This window comes from Phycodurus eques, chromosome 11 (assembly GCF_024500275.1).
Source record: "Phycodurus eques isolate BA_2022a chromosome 11, UOR_Pequ_1.1, whole genome shotgun sequence".
In the NCBI taxonomy this organism is placed as follows: Eukaryota; Metazoa; Chordata; class Actinopteri; order Syngnathiformes; family Syngnathidae; genus Phycodurus; species Phycodurus eques.
In genome coordinates, this window is record NC_084535.1 from 14,246,117 (window position 1) to 14,261,654 (window position 15,538).

The 15,538-nt window shown below is 40.4% G+C and overlaps 1 protein-coding gene across 10 annotated transcripts in view; it reads right to left on the reverse strand.

The window, feature by feature from the left end:
- eys (eyes shut homolog) overlaps positions 1-15,538 on the reverse strand; it is a 259,849-nt gene that overhangs the window by 50,139 nt on the left and 194,172 nt on the right. For all 10 annotated transcript variants that reach the window (XM_061690335.1, XM_061690334.1, XM_061690329.1 and 7 more), the window contains one exon: positions 7,967-8,117. In XM_061690335.1, the coding sequence (XP_061546319.1) occupies positions 7,967-8,117 (151 nt within the window). The remainder of the gene's footprint in view (positions 1-7,966; positions 8,118-15,538) is intronic.

The window sequence follows — 15,538 nt, forward strand, 5'->3', positions numbered from 1 at the left end:
AAATATTCCAAATGTACGCCTTGGTGTCTGTGTCACCATTGTTAGTTTTACAGGTCCTCTGCAAGATTTGGAAAACTGTTCCTTGTGATTTGAAATCAAACAGGACAAAATGTTGTATTGAACAATAAGCAACCGATCTGCCAAAGTTTAAACAATGATTCTATGTGTGAGAGTACAAAGTTGGGAGTGTTTTAGATTAATATGATTTTAAACCCATTTGATCAAATTTGTAGACACGTTTCAGGCTGATGAGTGTGGTCTTCTCCAAATCGGCAATCCCTCTTGCCCACACCCCGCCTCTTGGGTATTTAACTCTAAACTCACACCTTCTCACTCTAGTCTTGTGGTTTTCCTCCTTGTCTTGCTGGCATCTCGCCCGTTCCCCTTTCTTTTGTGCGGGGACATGGCTTGGTAACCGCAAGCCGGGATAGAACCGACATGGCTTCCCAGTCTAACCGTGGGCCTCCGCTAAGCGATCAGAGCAGCTAATACGAAAGTACCAGGTACGCTCCCAGCCAAGCGGGTTCGCTCTGCAATTGCCAGTGAGCCACTAAACGGGGCAAGAAGAGAGCCGTCCAGTTCTCCCAAGAAGGCGTGACGACCAGCCACTTTTATTGGGCTTTATTTTTCTACATGTTTTTTGTCTGCAAGCAAATCTGTTGCCTTGCTTCCTAAGTCACTTCCAGAGAGAGACTACCACCCACCATCTTGAATTTACGGTCGTGAGGAAACACGGCAACTTTGACAGACAACAATATTAGTGCCTAATAATTTCGCGGAAATGACTAGCTGCAGACAAAATCTCAACTTTGTCCTCTCTCTCTCTCCCGTCCGCACTGGACACAGTAAACGCTCACGTTTCCAACTTTAGTCCAACACACGATGTTCTATTCCCCTTTTCGTATCCCGATTTTCCTCCTTTTAACCGTTATTAGTGTTATTTTCTTTCTTTAGTTAGACCCCTTTTGTGCATTCCCCTTTAGATCCTTTTAGATGTAATTAAATATACAATAAAAGTCCAATCTTGGTTGTATTTTGTGTGCGTGTTTCAGTAAACCTCTGTCATCTAGAACTCAAAATGTAGCAACCTTCAGATTACGAGTTTGATCTCGTAATTTTTCCTAAATTTTATACTTATAAAGAATGACGTGGAGCCCTTTTCAAGACATTAGTTTGATTTTAACAATTAAAAAAAAAATACGATAAACGTCAAGCGTCACTTCCGGCTTATTCTTTTCTCCTAAATCAATTACATTTGTATTTGACCAATATACGCAATAATAGAAATATACAAACACCAAATCAAGCACAAAAACATTCCATCATTGACAGTGATGTATCCAATATTACTGACATTTAAATAGTTAGCTGTGACAGCGATTTTCTGCATAGTGACAACAAAAGAAAAAGATAATGAAATATTCCATCCATGCATTTTCTCCTCACTAGGGTCGCGGGCGTGCTGGAGCCTATCCCAGCTATCATCGGGCAGGTTCCCAGCCAATCGCAGGGCACATTCAAACAAACAACCATTCGCACTCACATTCACACCTACGGGCAATTCAGAGTTGTCAATTAACCTATCACGCATGTTTTTGGGATGTGGGAGGAAACCGGAGTGCCCAGAGAAAACCCACGCAGGCATGGTGAGAACATGCAAACTCCACACAGGCGGGGCTGGGGATTGAACCCCGGTCCTCAGAACTGTGAGGCAGACGCTCCAACCAGTGGGGTACCGTGCCGCCTAATTAAATATTATGAAATAAATTTGAAAAATGCCATCTGCCACAAACCTGCAGTTCACCATCCTTTGACAAGGAAATGTCGTTGTGCAGATTGGCATGTGCATGTTGCTCTTCAATTGGAAATATGGTACAAACACAGCTAATGTTAAACGCAATCTCCTGTTTTTCCGCTCTATGAATTCTTTAATGGTATACACCCCGCATGTATTGTTGCATTATTTCAATCTGAATTTGCCATTGTTAGTGCACCTAAAGAAACACAAGTAGTTGTATTAACATTTTCAACACAGAAGGCTAAGCAAAAACAGGTTTCTATCTTTCCTGCATGTATCACCATTTTAGTGTAAGTACAGTATATTAACTGCCACAACACACTGCCAAATCCTTGACAGAATAAAGAGAATTCTTAATGAGATTTTGGTGAGGACAAATGAAAATAAGAACTTTAGAAAATGTAGTTTTCCACCAAAACTGTGTTGATAGAATAGAAGGAAACTTGCAAACCTCAGAGCAGGTGCAGCAGCTGTGTAGATCACCCACCAGAGGGCTTTTAATGTCATTTAAATAGACCCTCCAAGTTGTTTAATGTGTTGATTTGCACTCATCCTTCCAACTACTTGTGGGAGCAATTATGTCATTATAAAAACTGCAGCACAAAACAGCCTAGGATGGATAAACAGCAAAGAAAGGAAATAGCCTTTTTCTTAGCAGCGCTTGATGGGATGTGAATCCAACATTTTATGGTGGGATGTGAATCCAACATTTTAATGACAAAACGGGTTGAGTTATTTAGTCATTCTTTTCACGGACCACACCATTCGGACCCACAGTATATAGTAAGCAAACAGGACAGGGCACACCAGGTTTTTTTTTTTTTTTTTTTTTTTTACAATGAGGATGGACGAATTGCAACAATTTATAATGTAAGAGGTGGAGAGAACAAACCATCCTGATACCACTGATGACGTGAGTAAATAGCATTTTATTAGGGACGTAAATATATAAATGAATAAATATCAATTGAATGAACTGTAACTGCGGCACGGTGGACGACTGGTTAGAGCGTCAGCCGCACAGTTCTGAGGACCCGGGTTCAATCCCCGGCCCCGCCTGTGTGGAGTTTGCATGTTCTTCTCGTGCCTGCGTGGGTTTTTTCCGGGCACTCCGGATTCCTCCCACATCCCAAAAACATGCATTAATTGGAGACTTTAAATTGCCCGTAGGCGTGACTGTGAGTGCGAATGGTTGGTTGGCATCAAATTAGGCTTTATGTGGCCCCTGAACTATAATGAGTTTGACACCCCTGGTGTAAATGGTTGTCTGTCTCTATATGTCCCCTATGATTGACTGGCGACCAGTCCAGGGTGTAGTCAACCTTTCACTCAAAGACAACTGAGATAGGCCAAGCTCCCTGCGACCCTCAACAGGATAAGCGCAGAAGCAGTATAGAAAATTGATGAAATTGGATGGCTGTGCTTAGATAAGATGCCTCATCTCTCCAAACATGCATCGTGGGCCATATTCTCCCATTGTTGCATAGGTCCATTTTTACGTGTCTGGACTCTGTTTTCATGTATGCGTATCATCTCATCTAAAATTCTGACACAACCACAGTGTATAAGCTGGGAAACACCAGGGAAACACCATAGGGGTATGATTCACTGAGAAGTGAGGAAGTATGAAAATAGTGGAACGTGTACTTTTATTGAGCTGAGCAAAAAGGCACTGTAAGTATTTCAGTGGTGATATTTACTGGCAGAGAATATCTGCAAAGCAGAATTTTTTTCACCTACGGCTGCGAGGATAAGTGGCTTCAAAAGTGGTCCATGCGGTCGTGTACTGGCATTGAAAGACGCCTTTGACATTTTTGGTTTATTGAAAGCACAGGACTCCCACCATTGCAACAACTACAGTCATCGTAATGGCACAATGGTGAGTTTTATATTTAATCATTTGTTTTCATGCAGGTCCGTCGAAATATGTCCACGTTTAAGTTACCCCGTGGTGAAAAAAGGGCTCGGGACCGCTGATCTATAGACTGGCAGGAACACCACTATTTTTATTGCTTGACCTCCAAACATACATGTAGTCATAACACCGTATTCTGATTTAATTACTTATATTGGATTTATTTTAAAAAGAATAATACAAACATGCTGTCCTTTCAGGTGTAATTGTAGCCGCCAGCTGGACCAGTCCCCACGTCCTGACTGGTCGACAACATATCCGCTGGTGTAAGGTATTTTCAAATTTGAAGTGTGCTTTATCTCCGTCATGGATTTAAATGACATTCAAAAGTCTCAGTAAAAGTCCATGTTTCCATTATTTTAAGCCAGCCTCAGCTGTCAGTGAATCATACCTCTGGCATTTTCACGTTCAATCCCATTTTATGTGCGATTGGTGAGTCAGAAGTCTGGATGGGAGTGAAAGCCCAGGCGTGTAACAAAGGTCTAAGGTGCGAGTGGGAGAATATACTGTAGCCCAAGATGATTTCTGCTGCACCAGCTCACCAAATTGTCCACCATCTCCTGTCCACCCTTGTTGCACCTCACCACCGCAGAGTCATCGGAGGACTTCTGCATGTGGCATGATCTAGAGTTGCATTTGAAATGCGAGTTGTACAATGTGAACAGAAACGGAAATAGGACAGTCCCTTATGGTGCCCCAATATCATTGACTACAACATCCGACAGGGTGTTCCGAGCACACAACGTGGGGCCTGTTTAATTTTAGGACGTCTATCAATAAAACAGGGGAGGTGCCTACCGTTTTCTAGATCAGCAGTCCCCAACCCTTTTTGCACTACGGACCAGTTTCACATCAACCTATTTTGATGGACCAGCATAGAAACAAATAAAAAACAAATGATTAAGAATACAACTCACCCACAAATCTTCACGATAAATGTAGTTGTAATTTGGGGGTGTCTTCTTCGTTTGTTCTCGTCAACGAGCTGGTTCTATCTAAAGAAGTCCAAAAGGTTGTCTTTTAATGACAGTCGGGAACATTGAAGCGCAGTCGCCCCTCACAGTTGTAGCCGAGGATCGTAAACAAATGAAAAAATGTCTGCTACGGCCAATATTCTCAAACAATAGATGACACAAGTAAAACACTGTTATCGCTTGACGGTTGGGTACCACTTTTCTGATCCTGTTTTTTTGCCGCTCTGTTTATTTCTCTCTCTGTTTAAAAGCAGTGATTCTTAACCAGTGTGCCGGGCACATTAGTCTGCCGTGAGCGCTCTTCAGGTGTGATGTGGGAAATTATAAAATGTTACTTAATTGCTCCAGAAAATTATATATTTCCAATAAATAATGTATCTTTATTCATCTATTTATGCCAGTGAGGCATAGTGACAGACAGAACAAATACATTCTCTTTTATTAGATGGAAGGAAGTACTTACAGTAATTAATAATTGTCACTTTTTGTGACATTTTTGTTTGTTGGTGTACTGTGAGATTTTTCAATTACAAAATATGTGCCTTGGCTCCATAAAGGTTGGAAATCAATTGTTTAAAGTCTACTTGGTCGTCCATCGACCATGAACGATGGTCATTGTTCTTTGCTCATCACCTTTGCCACAGCATTTTGTTACGTTGTGCTTGTTTCCTGTTTGTCTGATACAACCAGTAATTGCTGGCCAATGACAAACATTTGGTTTGTAGTACTATGTACTACTATGATTTAAAATTTTTTTTGTTTTTCAGGTTTGTGCAGGTTTTGATTCTGTGTTTGTTTGGCACCGGGAGTCTTTATTTCATTTGATGTGCCGTTACAACCCTGCTAAAGATTATTGAAATTATAAGCACCAGTCAGGGGTTGACTGGCCTGGCTGGAGAGCTGAGCCTTCACGGCAATGTATAAATGTATGCCAATGTTGGCATACTGGATAAGACTGCAGTAAAAAAAGAATGAAATAAAATTAAAAGGAAAAAACAGTTTTCAACTGTTCAACTTTGGAACAGCGGCAATTTAAATACACTTGGCAGCTTTCTGGAAGTCTCTTTTATGATGCTATTAACACGTGTGACGTACCGTATGTTGTAACTGCATCCAAACTTCAAGTGCAATATAATGTTGCACCTTCACAGCGTGCTTTACTTACGACAACCTCGAAAGCGCATAAGAGGAAAAGTGCTTTAGTCGACGGGAAAATGGCACAAGGCCAGATTTCACAAGGAACGCCCACATTTTAGGGCCTCTCCACCCATAACGCTTATCTGGCATGAAGGTGTATAAATGACAGACCTAAATCGATGTATAATCTGCGCAGCAAGAGAATTGCGCAACGGTCCGCCTTTCCCCTCTTACGCACATGGGTGAATAGGGCCACATGAATGCAAGAGTTGAGCCACAATGAGATTACCTGCGTAAATAGGAAATATTTAAAACAAAAGGCAAGGAGTTGAGGCTGTGTGAGATCGAGCAATTAGTCATTTGGTTATTTACAGTCAAATGAGTAGGAACTGAACTGTGTAAAAAAAAGATTAAATCTGTGAGGCTAACTCTCATGCTAGAAAAGCAGGTCATCACTGCTCAAACATAATGGCATGATGCCATGTACTCATTTGCATATGAATTCAACTGCTCCACGAGCAAGACTAAACGGACGCAAAGCTCAGTGGCAAAATTTCCCTCCTCTCCTCTCCACAAACTCAGACTAAAACGTTGTGATCACTTCTATCTGGATCAGACATGCAAATGCATATCGATACGCTTCAACATTTGGTGAAACAAATCTGCTGCTGTCTCCCTGAAAACCAAATTTCCCTTGTAATCTGCTGGCACCACTGTATATTTGCTGCCCCCTGCTTTTAAGATTTAATACATTTTACTTGCCGTCCAGCAGGTCAAAGTGTTTGAAGTCTTGACTGCAACTCCTTCTTTCTACTTTTACAAAAAGCTGTGTCAAGTATATACAGTACTGTACATGCATCGCAATGTGGTCATGAACGATTGTGCGTTGATGCAGTGGCAGACCATAATCATAACATAATGACACTGCTTGTTGATTTTCAGCTCCCAAAATAAACATCCTTGCTGAATTATGCATGGGTCGATTGGTCGTGCCTGGAGAGCAGATCGCAGCTATGATGTTCACGTGTGAGCTGTGCTGAATAAACCCACACCATGCATACGCTCCAAAAGATCCACATTTTCTGCAAAAAGAGTGACTTTAGATGCCCTACACTGGATGCTAAAATAGTCTCATCCAGAGCGTTATAGCGCTGCCTTCATTTAACTGCTGTCATTTGTCGCATATGAGTCGAGGCTGAGACCTAAAAGTTAACGACGTGCCAAACTTTTTAAAGACAGACACAGGGAGCGAGAGAGAGAGAGAGAGTGAGAGAAAGAGGGAGAGAATAATTAGTTAAGTTTGGGATAATAGCAAAATCAATTTCTTCAGGGAACTAGTTAGTGATGCCAGGGCCAATTTTGTGGTCCAAGTCCAGTCCAGTCACATAACTGTCATGATAATAAAGGCAAAATGCAAAGGTAATACACATTGCATATGTAAAATGTTAAACACGTACAGGCAGTCAGTATGCAGTTCCAACTGTTTTGTATGACTTATGAGGGACATTTTTTAAAATTATGAATCGTACAAACTCAGTCATCTATAGGTGTAAAAAAAAAAATATATATATAATTGTTAGTAAGTTCTGACTTCAATTGACCTGCCAATACTGAGATTTCTGTTACATTGATTTGTTTTTTTAGATTCTGACTTAAGTTTTAGCTTTAATTGTTCATGTTCTCATTGATTCATTAAATTAAGGATTTGATTCTGTAATACTGCAGATTACGTCTCTGAACAGTACTAAGGTAGACATGGTAAAACAAAATAATTATAAAATCAACCTTCTTAAAATTTTCATTTTAAGTATAGTGGGGCACTGTGGGAATAATACAAATATTTGTATATTCCTATTCTCCTTTAGCAAAATAAGAAAAAAATATTCCCACTTGTTTCCTTTTGCAGCTGATTTCTTTGTGCATTCATATATTTATTTCAACCCTTAGAGTTCCCAAAGGTTTATACAGAGGCACTTTAAAATGTTAATCACCCCAGTGTTTAGCTCATTTGCTGGTAGAGGCTTTAAAATATTCTATTTTACCTTGAAAATCAAACATAACAATATGTCTAACAGACATCAAGTAACAAGTACCGTAAATACTTCCCTTACTACTGTAATTGGAGAAAGAAGTGAGTCTTACCGAATTGTCATTGACATCCATTCGTTATTATTGATGGTCTGGCTGGTGGCCACATTGAGAACATGTTCACTGCCACATCCAAGCTCAGCAACAGGACTGCCGTCTTGAAGGAACACGTGAAGGAAGGTGCCACTAAACTTCTGATCCTGGGCTGAAAAATAAATAATACCAAGTTCTTGTCAATACATGCCTAGACCTGGGAAACCGCTCACAAATTACTGGTGTTATATGTTAAATTTGTCTTCCAGATAACCTGAACAAGCCTGCTAAGTAACTAATTAGCTTTGGCAGAATTAGAAAGTACAAATGGAGTTAAGGTTAGGCAACTTGGAAGCTTTTCAAGTAATTTCAGAAAGATGTCAATTTACTGCAACGTACAGTATGACTTTTTGGTCAGCATAATTCTAAATTCTTGAGATACCACACTCCATCTTGAAACTATCTATAACCAAGCTGCATCACAAGTTGTATATAACAGTGACCCAGTCCAGAAATGTATGCATTTCTCTCTACTTTTTTTTGGTACTCAATTTCCAGACTCATTTACGTCATACCACAGTGGGAGAGTCTACTGCTGAGCAGTACAGCCGGGGTTGGGGGGCGGGGTTGGGGTACCGGAAACTACAGTGCTTATCCCCCAACACAAGCTCATAGGATCTACAGCAAGGTGAAGGAAAGGAGATGCATTCTAATCCTGCACATCTAACCTAAGAAGATATTAGAATGCACTTGTCTCTGTGTGAACGAAAGAGCGATCGCTGTGCCACTGTGAGGGGACCCTAATAAACCTCTGATTCCATCAAGGAAAATTGCACAAGAGGTCATAAGGCAACATCGAGGCAACAAGCAGTGTTGACCACTTTGATTTCATCATGACGGCAAAGACTGAGCCAAAGCGCTTTGAATAATTGTCCAGGCTAGAAGAGTTTGGACAAATAGGTGTGGGCCGTAGAGACACAATACAGTACCATATGTCTTTGTAATACTCTGGCCATTCGTGGTGAAGTGATGGCAGTGAGAAAGAATGTAAATGGGTGACAGGAATTGGTGCAAAAGCTGAGCTTGTTGTTTCGCGCCTGCATGGCTACTGATATGACAGCACTCAACAATTCTTCCAGGATAAGACGGGCATCCCGAAAATCCCCCATCTTTTTGTCACAGATAGACTACGCTTAGCGTAATACTGGAGTCAGATAATGCCTGTTATAAGCTGACTTGGAGGTCTTCCTCATCATAAACTGAGACAGTGAGGCTCTTAACTGTGACATATTATCTGAACGGACTGCAGAAGGGAAATCATGTTCAGATAATCCACAGGCTTCTGTACGACTCCTCCTCTCCGATGAAATAGCAAGGGAGAGATGAGAGCGCCGAGAGCATTGCTTTATAGGAGACTACACGCAAGAAAGATGAAAAAAAAAAATAGCGTAGAAAAAAATTTTACATTTTAAAGTTAATTCAGACTTTGCACAAATTTAATTGCATACTGATCAGACTCCACAAACAACACACTTGGCACATTATGCATAGTTCACTCATTACTTCAGTTAGATGAATAAAAAGCAGCAAGGGAAAATCCAGGTAATGAACATGCGAGTGTGTCTACTGCAACTGTTGCTGCTCCTACTACTATAAAATTTCGCAACACACAAAAATATTAGAACTTTTTAATGGCTTGTTTTGTTTATATTTCACATTACTGAGCTGAATTAAGTCATTTAGGCCTGGTACACACAATCTTTTAAAATCTCAAAAGATTTTTTATCCCTGACAGACACCACACATAGAAAAAAAGATGCGGCATCGACAAGTTTTGGTCACATTGTATGGGGTGTGCTCCGATAATTTCAACACATACTGTACGCAACATCAATCCAGCCATTTATAACAACAACAATTGCATGTATGACCCGATCTTTGCTGAGTTTTGCCAAAGGGACTGGAGACGGAAGTATTGGAAAATGGCGATGCTGTCAATAAAAATACTTGCTTTGGAAAATACTTCTTGCTGTCTGGGGAATCCCGTTTTATACAAAAAAATTATATTAGGTAAGACATTTATGTTTTTATTGATGTATACTTTCTTGTTCATCAGTATGTTTCGCTTCTTTGATTGGCAACATTCCGTTTTACGTCACAATTCATGGCGACATGACTCAGGAGCGAGGTGATGACACATTGGACTGGTTTACAACATCTGGAAGTCTGTTAGCCCGCGAGCTAGCTTGCGGCTAGTGCCTCTCATAGCGCCATAAAAAAGCCACGTGACGACTCGGTGGTATTTATTCCAGCCACCGGAGGCTTTAAGCAGATATATTTTTGCGGATCAAACATATTGCCATGTGTAGGCATACAGTATGCGTATGAACATTTGTGATTGACAGCTGAAAGTTTATCAGGCCGTGTTTTCAGCGTATTCAAGCGGACATGTCCACAGGCTCTGAGAGCTGAGAGAACGTCTCCATTTTTCACCGTTTTGAAGCTTGTTTATTAGGAGGAATAATGTGTCCCGAAGACTGACCAATGGAGAACCGCTGGTTTAGGCCATTCATGTATTGAAATTTTCATACTTCAATTCACCCCCCACCATTAAAAATAAATAAACAAATCCATCCTCTTTTTTTTTTTTTTGAGAACCAAAATACAGTCACCCCCACCCTAGAGCATAATTTTGTAGACGACACAATCATGAGGGCAATGATTCTCTGAAGCAACATCCTTCAAAAACAAAAAAACTTAAGTATTCACTGGAAACAATTTTTATGCTCCTGCCATTATTTATCTGTCAACGATTATTATTTACTTTGTCAACAGTTTCCCATCCTTTTATTTTCCATTTTTCCCACATTGAGGACTTTGTTGCTGCCATCCCCATGGTCCTGTTATTCTGCTCTCCCTTCCTCGCCCTCTATCTTTCTCACCCCACCGCCTTGGATTCTCTGCTAAAACTGACAATTGAAGCCCATTGGGAGACATACATGTTTGCTTCAGGGAAGCAAAGGAGGAGGCAAGTAAGAAGGACCAGGTCTGGCAGAGAGATTCTTTGCATCTCAATGCATGTCTTTTGGTTCTCTTCTTATTAACTTTGTCTGTTTGATCTCTGGAGTTTTTTTTCAGTCGCTATCCTCTGATGTGAGAATAATGCTGTGCCATAAGCCAGGAAGCATTACTAGATAAAAGGCAATGTGCCCTCTGTATGCTTTGTGAACATCCATCTCTTTCCATGACCAAAATCATAGCCCTTTCCTGGCTTCTGCATGCAGTAGAAGGTAAACAGTGTGGAAAAATATCACGGTGAGCAAAAATAACTCAATATAATTAGGAATTACAGCATTCAATTCAATCCTCAAACCTTTTCTTGTGAGCAGAATGATGAAAGAATGGCGTGTCATCAGAGTAGTCATTATTTTTCAGACTAATCTATGAGAAAATCTGTGGAGACTGAAATGAGGGCTATCTTAAAATCAAAGAGGCCAGATGACTGGTGGCAGATGATAAATGAGGTGGTGAGTCTTGACAGGCTGAAGGTGAAACAATTAGGGTCGTTTGACACGATCTAATTAACAGTGATCATATCTGATCGCAATGAAGCCCTCCTCCTGGCGCTTCCTTATGAGATGTAATTCTCTGCACAAAAGTAACTTTTTTGTTTCACTTTTTGAAGTTCCAACATGAAAAATAATGTGAATATACACCACTGGCCTCAGCGGGTGTTCCTTAACACCGGCACAAGTATCATGCACAATAACTTTACATAAATCCCACTAAGATATTATGTTTTTTTTTCCATTTGGGAACAAATACAAGAAAATTCATTCAAAACTCATCTCTGTTTATTATTTTGGTCCTGGCTTGTGTGTGTGTGTGTGTGTGTGTGTGTGTGTGTGTGTGTGTATATATATATATATATATATATATATATATATATATATATATATATATATATATATATATATATATATATATATATATATATATATGCACGGTGAACGACTGGTTAGAGCGTCAGCCTCACAGTTGTGCGGACCCCGGTTGAATTCCCGGCCCCGCCTGTGTGGAGTTTGCATGTTTTCCCCGTGCCTGCGTGGGTTTTCTCCGGGCACTCCGGTTTCCTCCCACATCCCAAAAACATGCATGGTAGGTTAATTGAAGACTTTAAATTGCCCTTTGGTGTGAATGTGTGCGTGAATGGTTGTTTGTTTATCTGTGCCCTGCGATTTGCTGGCGACCAGTTCAGGGTGTACCCTGCCTCTCGCCGGAAGATTGCTGGGATGAGTTTCAGCACGCCCGCGACCCTAGTGAAGATAAGCGGAACGGAAGATGAATGACAGAATAAAGTAACAGTACTGTGACTTGAGTATAATATTTGGCTACTCCACCCCCACCTGTGCTGTTCACCGACACTGCCATACTCTTATTCCGAATGGTTTTTCGATTCTCATAACAAGAGAATCAACCTTTGAAGTACACCTTCTCAAAGCTTATTTCAAATAGCAGTTACAAATAATTATAGGATGGTGGGGGTGGGGGAAATTAACTGCCAGTCATTGATGAAGTGTCAATTATTGTTAACCCAGTGTCAACAATACAAACAAACAGCAGTAAATTTTATATACATGCTGTAGCCTAATTGCCTATACATGCATTAATTTTAATTAAACAAACTAACTGATTAATAATACATTTAATGTCACTATAAGTCTCTTGGCTGGTCTATTAATGTAATATACTAGTGTAATAGGTGAACTGGGGTCGCCATGGCAACAACAGCGCAACACTTTTCTCCTAATTCTGGTTTAGCGTAGCATCCAAATGATTTTGGAGATGTTATTTTAAGCAAACAAATAACTGTATATTTGGTCTTAAAAGCCATATTAGTTGTTGATCTGGACCATGCTAATTAATAGCTCCTTAGTTACAAAAACTTAAGTCAAAAAATAATACACTCAGCAGCCCTTCGTAGAAGGACAATGTCTGCTTAGAGATGGGAGAGTCAAGCTATTACTACCCGGCGGAATGGACGACAGTTTAATAATGCAACTGCCTCAAAGCATCCTAAATAGCTTAACTAGCATTGTAGCCTCCACCAATAAAGGAGGGCACTAAAAGTGGATTGAGTTGTATGTCAAAGATTCCTAGATTGCCTTTACAATATCCTAATAACAAGTGCATTTATTTCAAAGCTTTCAATAAGAAAATTAAAAAAGCAATCATCAGAGCACAGAACACCACCAAGGCTGAGTAATCTTAATTTGGATACGCACCAAATTTGACACTTTCACAGATATCCACCTCCTGCATTTCAATGACGGTTGTCATCAATATTCATGAATAAATAACATGTAAAAATCCTGGTTCCCCACAGGGAAATACACATACTAAGAATGTGTTTAGTCTTGCTAATTAAAAACAAAACCAAACAAAGTTGTTATTGAATATTTTCCATTTTAAATCTTTGGGTGGCAGTAATGCACAATACAAAGTATGTAGCAAATGAAGATTTTCCTTTAAATTCTAAATTTCCAGCAGTGATACATGATTAAACGTTGTCCAGAATCTAATAGTTTCTTCTGTGGCCCTATCACCATGCCAACTAACCGGTTTATTACTTTTGGGATAATAGTGTCCAACACAAAGTGGACTGAAAACATCTCCCTGGCAAAATAAAAAATGTGCCATCATTTTGTGTGCAATGCGACCTTTTGATTCTAAAAATGGCATTTTGAAAAGTTTTTTTTTAGAAGCTAATTGCTGCTTCTCCCTTTTAGTGGCACCAGAAAATAAATATTTTGATCATGTTGGAGAAGATGCCCTGTGCTGTAGTGCCATGCATAATGACTCGGTAAATGTAAATGAGAGCCATGAACTGGACGGGGATGTCACGGATAAGAGGTTAATCTAGATTACTGCTCTGAGATGAATGTTGTGATGTCTGTGCCTGTCTGGGGCGGAATCATTCACGGGTAATCACCACGCAATCCATCGAGGTTAGAGTTCTGGTGGACTTGCAACTGCCTCGCTGTGCAGTCACAACAGCCTTGCAGGATCAGGGTGGCTGCAATCATCAGGGCAAGACGATGCGCAACAGACATGCCTTTTGAGCTCACCTGCATCTTTGCATTTTATTTCTATTGGGGACGTGTTGCAACTTTCATTCATAGCTATTCCAAATAGAATTTACAACATTGTGAAAATTATTTATCTTACAAATGTTGTTATATCATATACTGGATAAACAATTCACTATAAAATTACTTAGAATACAGTTTGCAAACTAAAAATTTTAAATTGCTAATGTGGCAAGCAGGCGGCACGGTGGGTGGACGACTGGTTAGAGCGTCTGCCTCACAGTTCTGAGGACCGGGGTTCAATCCCCGGCCCTCCCTGTGTGGAGTTTGCATGTTCTCGCCGTGCCTGCGTGGGTTTTCTCCGGGCACTCCGGTTTCCTCCCACATCCCAAAAACATGCGTGGTAGGTTAATTGACAACTCTAAATTGCCCGTAGGTGTGACTGTGAGTGCGAATGGTTGTTTGTTTGTATGTGCCCTGCGATTGGCTGGCAACCCGATGATAGCTGGGATAGGCTCCAGCACGCCCGCGACCCTAGTGAGGAAAAGCGGCTCAGAAAATGGATGGATGGATGGATGTGGCAAGCATTTAGTGTGACCTCCCTTTACACAACACTTATTTCTCACATACATATATATTGCAGGGAAATGGATTGCAGAACCCTTTCCAAGAGTATGCAAAACAAATGTTAACTATGATAAAACACACACACACACACACACAAAAGGAAACAAAAAATCAGTGCAAAGTTGCAGGAACCCGCCTATCGAAATCCTAAATGGAGTGGAGCCGTACCTAAAAATTCATCGTAGATGACCACAGTGTATCCCACCAGGATTTCAGTTGTTTGTAATGTACGGTCCACAAATATTTGGACATTGATTTGATGATTTTCTTTATACACCTCCACAATGGGATTGAAACATGATTGAAGTGCAAACTAAGCTTTAAGATGTGGCATTTCCCATTTATAAATTACAGCCATTTTATGGAAAACACATCCAATTTCAGCAGCTTAATAGTATTTGGAAAATTGACATCATTCAAAATAAAAACATGATTTTGAATACTTTAATGAAACTCATTTCAGAAATAAAATTCCTTCAATCACCAAGTCAGTGCGTCTCTAATTGAAGCCAATAGATCATGGTCTTCACTTACCAAAGACAATGGTGAAGAGTCATAAACAAGCAACAAGTGAAGACGGCTGCATTGAAGGCCTGGTAAAACATCTAGTTCACTCATTGACTGCAAATTATTTTCATCCAAATATATATATTTTTGACTTCCATCCATCCATCCATTTTCTGAGCCGCTTCTCCTCACTAGGGTCGCGGGGGTGCTGGAACCTATCCCAGCTATCATCGGGCAGGAGGCGGGGTACACCCTGAACTGGTTGCCAGCCAATCGCAGGGCACATACAAACAAACAACTATTCGCACTCACATTCACACCTACGGGCAATTTAGAGACTTCAATTAACCTACCATGCATGTTTTTGGGA